The sequence below is a fragment of the Fusarium oxysporum genome, chromosome 10 (genome assembly GCF_000149955.1).
Source record: "Fusarium oxysporum f. sp. lycopersici 4287 chromosome 10, whole genome shotgun sequence".
Lineage (NCBI taxonomy): Eukaryota > Fungi > Ascomycota > Sordariomycetes > Hypocreales > Nectriaceae > Fusarium > Fusarium oxysporum.
In genome coordinates, this window is record NC_030995.1 from 674,108 (window position 1) to 684,329 (window position 10,222).

The window sequence follows — 10,222 nt, forward strand, 5'->3', positions numbered from 1 at the left end:
CTGCTGCTGCGTTCAATGCTATCGAAGCATCTGGGAAGAAGTTGCCACCATTCCCAAGAAGAGGCAGTCAAGCCCAAACAGATACCCAAGCCCAAGCCTCCCCGCGAGTCGCGTATCAGCTCTCTCGGTGATTCTATTGCTCGCAAGCCATCTGTTGGACCTGGCGCTAGTCCCGCTGCCGAAAGCGTGTCGTCAAAGCCGCGGCTTGGATCTCAAGAAGCCAATACCGCTGCTACCGAACTGCGCCGTGCCTCATCTGCCACTGAGGGCGATCGTCCCAAACGAACCGTCCGTGCTCCCAAATCAAAGGATATTGACTATACCACCAAGCCTTCGCGAAAGAAGCTTAAGCCTGAGCTGCAGTTCTCTGAAGAGGTATTGAACGATTTGATGCACCCCAAGAACCACGCCATCAACAACTGGTTTATGGAACCAGTTGATGCTGAGGGGCTCAACATTCCACATTACTACTCCATCATCAAGAAGCCCATGGATCTTGGAAAGGTGGCTCGCATGCTGAAGAGTGGTGACATCACCAACATTAAGGACTTTGACAAGAACGTGCGGCTGATCTTTTCCAATTGTTATACCTTCAACGGTAGTGTTGACCAAGGCAACACTGTGTCGTATGTAGCTTCTCAATTGGAGGACTATTACAACAGTTTGATGAAGGACAAGGACAGCTGGTTAGCCAGACACGCCAAGGCACATGCTCCTGCTGCTTCCCACGGTAGCGACGAGGAAGATGAGGACGAGGAAGCCGATGGCGATGAGGTAGCAGCTCCTCCAAGTGCAGACCACAGTAAGGAAGTGCGGGACCTGGAGACAAAGCTGAGGGAGGAAAGTGAGAAGCTGACCGACCTTCTGTGTGCCGACTCGCCCAATGAGAGCATGGTGGCAATGCAGAAGAGTATCGTTAACCTTGTACAAGAAAGTCTTCTGAAGGCGAAACAGGCTCTCAGTGCGCACCGCACAAAGCATCCTGAGAAACCCTCTAAGAAGGCCAGTAAGCCGAGCAAGCCTAAGCCCAGTGGATCTGCCCCTCGCAAACCCAGCGGAAGTGTGGCAAACCCTAAGAAGCCCAGTGGCACCAAGAAGGCTGTGAAGAAGACTCTCACCGCTGCAGACAAGGACGCTATCGCTTCTGCTATCAATGATCTTGATGGTGCACAGCTTGACCGCGCTATCGATATTATCAAGCGAGACACTGGTCAAAATGTAAGTTCACCAGTATTGCACATGATAGTGACAATGTACTAACGACCCTGTAGGAGAACACCGACGGAGAGCTCGAGCTGGACATTGACCAACTGAGCAATGAGGCTCTGCTCAAACTCTGGGAACTCTGTAAGAAGGTGTTGCCTGGATTCGGGAAGGACACCAACGTGCCATCTTCTCCAGAAGTGACCCGGGCAGCGCCGCCTAAGCATACGAAGGCATCATCGACATCGGCGAAGCCCAAAAAGAACAAGCCCATGAGTGCCCGTGAACAAGAGGAACGGATTGCGCAGCTTCGTGATCTCAGCAACTTGTACCGGCCGGGCCAGGAGCCTGGCGATAATCAACCCGTGTTGCAGGCTCCCACACCTACGGCCGAGTCCAGTGATGAATCGGACTCGGAGGAGGAGTAGACATGGCGTCGGGCTGAGAGATGGACTGTATGAGTTGTATGACTTTTTGGGAGCTTGGATGTTTCGTCGACCGGAGAGCATCAGCCACCATTATACCCAGCCACATGGCTACACCAGGTGTCATGGTTGCTCAAAGGGGTGACGCGGTGTGCTTGAACAATACGCGAGCATGCCGCCTCGGATGAGGCAGACATAACCAAGCCTGATGAATCGATAATGAAGACGTCGTCATAGTTCTTAACGAACATGGACATTTGGGATCAACAGGGAGTACCTGGCGCACAAAGACATAGGGCGATATGATAATAGCTGGCTTTCTGGTGCGGGAAAGCAATGGTGTGGCTTGCTGAGGTTTCGTGGGGGCAAGGCCATAGTTTTGGGGAGATACCCTGACTGGGGAGAATCGATAACGCATGGTTGCTTGGTAATATGCGCCAAGGTGAAGTTGGATGGCAGCGGGCATCTGAGCCGCTTGTCGGTAGTTTGTGGCTTTAGATGTAACCATAGCGATAAGAAACTTTGTTATCCCATTTTGTCGCGTACTGTGATGTACATATTGGAACAGATATGATTGAGTGCTGCTGGGCGCTTGGCCGGGAAACTCGAACGACTCGAGGTTGATTGAGTGTCTGTTTGGCGCGTAGAGATCGATCTCTCGGTGTCATTTGGAAGCCATCATATAGTGGCACAAACCATTTTCGTAGAGCATTTCCGTGTGCTATGATGGCGAATCTCTGTCTTTGATTGCGACTGGCCACAACGTGGCTCCAATTACCTCGGACTTCCGAAGCGATTGTTTTGGTATGACAACGTGGCATTTCGCAAGAAAGGTTTTTGTGGTTGAGTTTATAATCATAAACTCAGTCGTGGTGCAGAAGTGGAGTGTCGTTTGTGTTGGTCTTTGGTGTAAGGTAACCGAGTTTTGTGATGCTTCTGAGGCGTCAAGAGTGTCGACTTTGAGCCAGAAAGACATGAGAGTAAATCAAACCACAAAAGGAGAAAGAAAAGCATATAGTTGGAGGAGTGTGAGTGAATCATAGAGGTTGTGATGTGGAAGGGAAGATGTCAGTGACGGGCTGAACGCCGTAGGAGAATGTCATAATAGAGAAGAGACATGCCAATACGAAAAGATCTGAAAATGGTGCAAGTCATGCCGACACTGGAGGCAAGCTATAAAACAGACATTATAGTCTCGTACTTACGAGTATAATGCAGAGAAAAATGGCCATCAGTGCATATCAAACAAGTGCTTTGCTTCTGTCGGCGTGAAGCAGAGGCCGTCTGATGTGGCAAGGCGGGGTTCAAGAAGGTCAGCAGACAAAGAGGAGAAGTACGTACCAATACGATAACAACCCATTGAATCTCGCCATTCTGACAAGTACGGTGAGTTATTTGTCTGAGAATTCAAGTCGTAAAATGCAGTATTCGTCGTCGGTGATTTTGTCGCTGATAGGTTTTTTTTCTTTTGCTGGCAGAAATTTGGGGGGAGTAAGGTGGACTTTTTTGGTGGGCTGACGGGGGAGGGAGGAGTACTGTTCGGGAAGGAACCTCGCCTCGCCAAAACAGCAAACAGTGTGAGGGTGACTACCCTGGACAATACGGCCTTCGAGAATTTGGTGACTAACACTGGTAACAGACTGGTAAAGATTGCTAGCTAGGGAAAAACGATGTGGTAGTTTTGAGAAGTCAAATGAACTGGGATTGGTTCGTGCACACAAAGGCATTGTATTTTCGACATTCGTTACAGGCGATGATTCTTTGGTGCACCTTGCTGTGGCGAAGAGGCTCATTCATCACTTGGATTTCGTATGATGTGATCAACTTATATGAAACTATTGTAATTAGCAGAGAGTGTAACAACGTACACCAACTACCTGGGCCTGGTTGTATACTCAAATGCTACAGGAGTCCTAAGCCTTCCTTTCAAGCATGAACTCCCGAAAAAGCTCAAGTAAAAAGAGGCCATTGATTCATGATAGGCCAATAATTTCAAGTTGCATCACCACTACACATCAGACTCCATCGGCACAGGAATCTCCCTCCTCAACTTCTTCTGGATCTCCTCAAAGTCATCCTCATTCTCTTTCGTGATGAACCCCTTCCTGACCAAGAAATCAATCATAACAGGGCACACATTCGGCTTGAACTCTCCTGCTAACATGCGCTGTGCCACCTCCTGACAATCCATCAGCACAAACTCCTCCACTTCATCATCTCCCGGTCGAGGAATAACATCCTTCGGCATCTCTAGATCGAAGACGTAGATTATATCTGAGTGGAATAGCTTTGACTTCTGGTTGATGTTCGCCAGCGTTATCGCTCCCGCCGGTTCAACGCTCGATGAGACGAGATCTGGCGGAAGACAAGCTTCTTCGGTAGATTCAGCTTTGATACATGCAAGTGGTGTATCACTGGCCTTGATACCACCAGCGACAGTACTATCAAGAAGACCAGGGTAGCTGAAGAGGTGACGACTTCGTTTCGCAACCCAAATCTTTATGTTCCCATCATCACCGCGTACATACCCCGTCAAGTGAGCACCCCTCGTCGCAATGCCAAACAGCGGAGCAGCAAACCTTTCGACCTGCACGAACTCCCTTGCGCCGACTATGCGAAAGTACTCACTGTGTTCCTTGTGCAGAATAGGAAACAGGTCATCGCCAATGGCTTTATCAACAGCTTCTTGAAACGCGGAGTTTGCGTGCTCTGTAAGTGTTGAGCCAGATGGAGGTTCGCTTAGTGTGACGGTGCGGTTGTCGTGGTCGATAGTGAAGGATGCAGGCCATGGCATTAGGGAGACTGTGGCGGGGAAGGATGAAGCCATGAGGGCGAGGGTCGGGTGAGAGAAAGAGACGGTAGTAGGGGGCATAGTTTGTTGCAAAGTCGAGAGGAGCACTGGAATTGTTAGTATTCTGTGAAATTCGTGAAGAAGGAGAGTATGTACTTGTCAATGGCGGTGATGAGATCGAGCAGTTTGAGGTCTGATGAAGGTGTCATGATGGCGGGGGTGGGGTGAATCGTGTAAGTCGTGTGAAGGCACCTCTGTTGATATATGAGATGCGCTGGATGCTTGACCGATCTTGTTGTTGCAGAGGTTGCAATGAGATCAAGATCAAGAGCTGATGAGAGTGGAGATGCATCTAATTCTGACTGGACAAGTTGGCCAATGTGAATGGAGAGTTAAACCACAACCTACCACGAAACTATTTGTTTGCATCTTCAAACGAGAAATTTCAGCAAACGACTATCTCTTTTTATTTGGCTATTCCTTTGCGCCGCCACGGATCTATCCTGATCTATGTTTTAGAGCCTCTATCAAGTTTAACCTCATAGCTTCAGCCCTGTAGTGAAGCAGTCCCCAGCAGGCATCCATCTATTCACCCCCTTCTTCATCTTCCCCAAACAACTCCTCCATATTCATAGCCTCAAGTGTATTCTCAAGCACTCTCCTACACCTCGCTCTATAATCCAGCGCCAACTGCTGATTCCTCGTCAGGTCACCTCCGCCCACAACCTCCACGTCCGTCTCAAGCAACCTCTCCAGCTCTTGCATGACCTTATGCTGAATGATGGCCGCCGTCTGCTGAAGGAACATTCGCCCATCTTCACTGACCTGGCCACTGAAAAACTTCTCCTGCTGCTCTTGCTCTGTGCCCTCGCTGATAAGGGTCGAGCGTTGTTCGGGTGGTGCGAGGGTGCAGAAGATGTCCCAGACCATGTCGTGCTGAACATGCTGGAAGGCTCCCAGAATAGGGGTACCATCGTTGAGCTGGACGCTTTGTTTTGAGCGTGCGAGGAGGGAGCTGGGGTCTCGAATGGGTCGTAGAGAGACGTAATACTCCTCTGTAGCCTCACCATGAGCAGGCTGTCGTTTCCGCACATGAACATAGTCATTGTGTAACTCCTCTGTCTCAGGGAGCATAAACCCATATCCCAGTAGTAGCTCAGCATTTGTCTTCATGCTGTAGTTGTTGAAGACCTGCTCCCCAGCCTGATACGCCTTTTCAACCTTGAGACTGCAGCCATTGATACTCTCATTGCGTACCCATTCCACTTTGGTAGTCATATCGTGATTTCCTACATCAAATAGCGGCATGAGAACAGAAAAGTCGTCTAGCTTGACACCTTCAGGAAGACGTTGCTGATCCTCTGGCCCAAGAACAAGGCTTGGACGGAAACTTCTGCTTGAGAAGATACTGTAGGCCCATTGGTACAATGGCAATGCGAATTGTTTGAGAAGCTCGAGCTCCCACGACTCAGCGGCCAAAAGATCATGCGCCGTCTTGAATTCTCTCTTCACATTGGCTCTTATGCTCGTAACGCCAACCTCGATGTTCGTCCCCTCAAATAACTCTGCATCCTCATCTGGCCAAAATGGCGGAAGAGACCATGAATCATGGTCATCAGGCTGCGGTAAAGCCTGTATATATGGCGCCCAGAAAGACTCTCCTTTCAATAGAAAGTGCTTGATGAGAACAAAACGGCCAATTACATGCGGTGGTGTTTGCGCCAGAAATCCCGCAGGGAAAGGTTTAGGGTCATCACGACCAGGAAGAGTGTTGAGATATGAGAGCGTGAGAGACGAGGGGATGCTGACGATTGTGTCAAAGGGCGCTGTAGGCGCTTTTGCGCGGAACGAGAGGCCTGTTTCAGGCAAATGAGTGACTTCAACAGAGGGATTGATAGTTGCGCCTTGAGAATGTGCCCATTTTGATAGGGCTGACGCATGCTCTGAAGAAGTCATCTTGAGGATCGAATGAGTGTGAAAGAGTGAAAGTTGAAGAATTGTTGATGTCTGTGCCCCACCTTGAAAAGTGGAAGGGCAAGCCATCTTCAAGTGACGTATTGAAGATCATAAATGTCCGCAATAATCGAGACATTTCATATTAAAACAAGTACAATCATAAATCAGATGAGTTGTCTTGTTGCGAGCTAGGTAGCCTGTTAAGTAGTTATCGCTTCAAATTCCGATCACTAATACAAAATAAGGACTAAATATTGGTATCAAACTCATCACATCTCCCTCATGAGTGTAGATAAAGATGAGTTCTCATACTTTTCTTGGCATGATTACACCATAATAGACCGCAGGTGTTCATGAAATAATCATGTATTATAAATCATGGCGAAACCAGTTATCTTCAGATCCTCACGATGAAAAGTCTCGAATGAAGTTGGCATTATGAATGTATTGATTGAAACGACTGAACCATAAATACCCTTACGGCTACAGGTATGATACCCAGAAATTACCCTCCTAGACAAGAGCTGTGTTTCTCTTCCTAATCCTCCTGAACACAGGAACAGCATCTCTCCCACTTCCCAACCCACTTAACAACATCCTTCCCAAGATCCAGCCCCTTGACCTCATTCATCTTGGCAATCTCATCAGCGGCAAACCCATAGAACAACTTCAGATGATCATCTCCCTCTCCTAAATCATCAATAGTCAGTCTAAGTTGTTCATTCATAAGAACAATGCTAGTGATCTTCATATGTTTATAGTGCGTCTCACTCTCGAGCTTCTCGTGTAGAATCTTCTTCCAGAGTCTTACAGCTGCGAATGATTTCTCACGGATTACCCACCAGGATGAATGGACATCCTCGAGCGGGTCGTTGGGCCATTGGAGCCAGGGGACTTTAATGGCGATGATGGAGTGGTCGTTGGGGTTGTCGAAGGAGCGGTAGCAGCAGACGCCCTGGGGGTTGGGCCATTGGAAACTTGGATAGGAGCTCATCTTGAGTGTTTACTTACCTTGTGCGTATTAAAATATTAGTTGTTGTTTTGACACATATTTGGAACTGTATTGTTTAATCTGTGATTCCAAGGTAAAGGTGATGGGCAGTGGTTTTATATGTGTGGCATGAGATTTCGTATTGCGCAGTTGTTGCTAGGCTGTCAAGCCATGGTATCTGTTCTGGAGATTGGAAGTGAGAAAGTAATGGCTGAACATGTTGTGTTCGTGCGTGTTCGCGATCGCCTGTTGTAAGTCAAGCCTCATGTAAGTCGAGTCTAGAGGCGAACAAAGGAGTAGGCTAACTCTTAAACAATGCTAAACTCGAGAACAAGCCCGGGGTAGAGTCGATACAAGATTCAATGACTTAAGCCAATGAAAGGTGAGCGAGAAACTAAGAAGCCAACCACTTGGGCCAAACCTACGATGTCACCACTTGCCACTTCATCAAATAGGAACACAGATGAGAACCAAGATCAACTCAGTCAATAGATATATATGCACATTTTCTAACCCATATCTCACGTATAACTCCGTTAAATCAAAGCCCTAGTGAAATTCAGCCTCAACCCTTCCATACCTCACCCCATCGACCTTCAACTCAAATCCCAAGCCCGCACTCTCAACCCTCATCTCCAGTGTGAAATCCAAATTATCAAACTCAACGCCCCTCGTCGTCGTCAATCTCGTGAACAAACTCCTTGGAACGGCGTTGAGGTCTGTTGTAAGGGTACACACGTGGATCAGGTCGCGAGTGTAAGCTGCGGGTGGTTCGTCCGCGTCACATGCTATGAGATCGTCGGTGACGATGAGAGATTGACCGGGGCGGAAGTTACGTGTGTAGTGGAATGCGATGGGCGCAAGTGGTGATAGAGCCTCGCCCTGAGATGTGTTAGAAGATGGGAATGAGTTCATCAAAGGAGGAGACGTACCTTTGCAATATGCCATTGCATCCGGTCAGATACCATCCAGCGCTCCCATAAGGGAGACCAGTATCGCTCACTAACCGAATGCTTATCCTCATCATACACAGTAGCATACGATGTACCATAGTGCATTCTCGACTTACGAGAAATGACCATGTTGCCCTCCAGTCCCCTCAGGACAGCACCTCGCACAACCGCCGTCCAAGCATACACAGGCTGCATCACTTCAATGGAGCCTGTCTCCTGTATAGAATTGGCATTGGCGTGTGTAGGCCTTTCGCTATACGGCGGCGGAGCAGCGCTGGTAAAGTGGTTCTTGAGTCGACGATATAGATAATCGCTCTGACCGAAACCTCCAACCAGCACGATGCCCGAGACAATGCCTCCCTTTGAGCGAAGGCCTGTGACTTGGCCCTGGACAAGGTCGCAGACCTCTTTGACCACGGGCTCGAATATGTCCTTGACTTGTTCTGCTGTCATGACGAGGAAGCCCGAGTCTAGCCCAGCCTCTTCATCGTCAGGAAGGCCAGGGAAGCTAGAAATGTCAGCAAGGTCAAGATAGAGACGGCGAGATGTACGTACGGAACATTGACTTCCTGGTGCTCATCCTCATTGAAGTTCCTCTTCACGAACTCCTCAAAGTATCGAAGACCCATTTGCCATGTCTTGCCCTTCTTAGCTTTCATCTCATCAAAACGAGTCTGGCCAAGACGGCCTCTAACATGTTCTTCAAATCGATAGTTCAAGAAAGCACTTCCACACAACCCTCCTGTTCCAACCGCGGACTCCTCTACACGGAGCGGCTTGAGTGAGATAATTTTATATGCGATCAAACTGCGCATTGTCAGTACCATGCTAGATGAAGGGGTTGCTAAACTTACTCAACAGTACCACCTCCAGCATCACAAACAATAAAATTATCACCCACATTCAAATGATTCGGCTGAATCGCCTTAAGCGTATACACAGCCGCAGCCTCAGGCTCACTGATCATCTGAATCTCAGACCTCAACCCCATACCCGCTCTCTCAGCAGCCTGCAGTGTAGTGTTCTTTGCAGCATCACTCCAAACAGCCGGACAAGTGAGTACAAACTCAACTTTTGTCGACGCCATGAACGACTCGCCGTACCTACGGGTGAGCGTGTCCATCGTGTGCTTGTAAATCTGAGTTAAGTAGTCGCTTACTGCATCGACGACATTCTTGTTGAAACGCTTGAGCTGTGCGGCTGTGTCGAGGGGGCTGACGTAGAAAGGGAAGTTTTTGAGAACGGTCTAGGAAGAGCTTGATACAGCGTAGACGTGACTCCTCAGGCTTGAACTGGAACCCCATTTTACTGTTGGTTCAGTGCCTTGTGGTGCATTGGGAGGAAAGTCATAGGGCAATCTCCGTTGGGACTTTGTCCGATGTGATACCATTGCCGCCAGGCCAAGTCTTGATGATTTCTATATCATCAGGGGTAGAAGTGTATACGGCAGCAACACTACGAACATTAGCTTCATGTTTTCTCTCAGCTTGAGGTACTCACCCTGAAAACGTAGTTCCAAAATCAACACCCACAATCAAGCGATCATTCAGAGGCGTCTGCTCCCTAACCAATTCTCTAACAGGCCCATTGATAGCCTCCGTGGAGCTTGGCGGGGTATAACTGTTGAAGTAATTATTACGACTGTCCCGGTTCCGCTGACTGCTTGTGCTAGGTCGCATTGGCAGATTGAGACTCATGATGGGCTGACTGGTAGTGATACTGATAGAGGTCCGAGTTTCTCAGTTAAATGCTCATCCATTAGTCCATGAATCCTTTAGCCAACACCGAATTTACCCCTCCCCCGCGTAAAATGATCCAGTCCAGCCTTTCTTTGGTTGGGATGATGGTGAGTGATCAGAAAGAAGCGATATTCAAGAAAATGAGATGATCCAAAATTCGTGAG

General features: G+C 48.5%; 7 protein-coding genes across 7 annotated transcripts in view; 1 reads left to right on the forward strand and 6 right to left on the reverse strand.

The window, feature by feature from the left end:
• Nucleotides 1-1,992, forward strand: part of FOXG_13808 (uncharacterized protein) — a 4,224-nt gene extending 2,232 nt beyond the window's left edge. Inside the window, exons 3-4 of the mRNA XM_018393821.1 lie at nucleotides 28-1,218; nucleotides 1,272-1,992. Coding sequence (XP_018253170.1) covers nucleotides 28-1,218; nucleotides 1,272-1,631 — 1,551 coding nt within the window. The 3' untranslated portion in view covers nucleotides 1,632-1,992. The remainder of the gene's footprint in view (nucleotides 1-27; nucleotides 1,219-1,271) is intronic.
• FOXG_21261 (uncharacterized protein) lies at nucleotides 1,262-3,142 on the reverse strand. Its single transcript, XM_018401583.1, has 2 exons — nucleotides 1,390-3,142; nucleotides 1,262-1,336 (listed from the first exon to the last, which is right to left on the reverse strand). The coding sequence occupies exon 1, from the start codon at nucleotides 2,134-2,136 to the stop codon at nucleotides 1,762-1,764; it is 375 nt and encodes a 124-aa protein (XP_018253171.1). The 5' UTR covers nucleotides 2,137-3,142; the 3' UTR covers nucleotides 1,262-1,336; nucleotides 1,390-1,761.
• Nucleotides 3,143-3,414: 272 nt separating this feature from the next.
• Nucleotides 3,415-4,723, reverse strand: FOXG_13809 (uncharacterized protein). The gene is made up of 2 exons (XM_018393822.1): nucleotides 4,576-4,723; nucleotides 3,415-4,526 (listed from the first exon to the last, which is right to left on the reverse strand). Coding segments are annotated over exons 1-2 (891 nt in total). The 5' UTR covers nucleotides 4,577-4,723; the 3' UTR covers nucleotides 3,415-3,636.
• Nucleotides 4,724-4,815: 92 nt separating this feature from the next.
• Nucleotides 4,816-6,432, reverse strand: FOXG_13810 (uncharacterized protein). The gene has a single exon (XM_018393823.1). The coding sequence runs from the start codon at nucleotides 6,373-6,375 to the stop codon at nucleotides 5,005-5,007; it is 1,371 nt and encodes a 456-aa protein (XP_018253173.1). The 5' UTR covers nucleotides 6,376-6,432; the 3' UTR covers nucleotides 4,816-5,004.
• Nucleotides 6,433-6,913: 481 nt separating this feature from the next.
• On the reverse strand, nucleotides 6,914-7,369 carry FOXG_13811 (uncharacterized protein; the record flags this gene model as incomplete). Its single annotated transcript, XM_018393824.1, has 2 exons — nucleotides 6,914-7,065; nucleotides 7,147-7,369. 2 exons carry the CDS (start codon nucleotides 7,367-7,369, stop codon nucleotides 6,914-6,916), a joined length of 375 nt encoding a protein of 124 aa, XP_018253174.1.
• A 546-nt stretch (nucleotides 7,370-7,915) lies between these two features.
• On the reverse strand, nucleotides 7,916-9,442 carry FOXG_13812 (uncharacterized protein; the record flags this gene model as incomplete). Its single annotated transcript, XM_018393825.1, has 4 exons — nucleotides 7,916-8,248; nucleotides 8,299-8,827; nucleotides 8,875-9,126; nucleotides 9,174-9,442. The coding sequence occupies 4 exons, from the start codon at nucleotides 9,440-9,442 to the stop codon at nucleotides 7,916-7,918; spliced, it is 1,383 nt and encodes a 460-aa protein (XP_018253175.1).
• A 223-nt stretch (nucleotides 9,443-9,665) lies between these two features.
• FOXG_21262 (uncharacterized protein) lies at nucleotides 9,666-10,016 on the reverse strand (the record flags this gene model as incomplete). The annotated part of the gene is made up of 2 exons (XM_018401584.1): nucleotides 9,666-9,774; nucleotides 9,820-10,016. The coding sequence occupies 2 exons, from the start codon at nucleotides 10,014-10,016 to the stop codon at nucleotides 9,666-9,668; spliced, it is 306 nt and encodes a 101-aa protein (XP_018253176.1).
• Nucleotides 10,017-10,222: the final 206 nt, after the last annotated feature.

What these genes read in the sequence shown, in the direction of transcription:
- FOXG_21261 (XM_018401583.1), bottom strand. Translation starts at nt 2,136, where the DNA reads ATGGTTACATCTAAAGCCACAAACTACCGACAAGCGGCTCAGATGCCC.
- FOXG_13810 (XM_018393823.1), bottom strand. Translation starts at nt 6,375, where the DNA reads ATGACTTCTTCAGAGCATGCGTCAGCCCTATCAAAATGGGCACATTCT.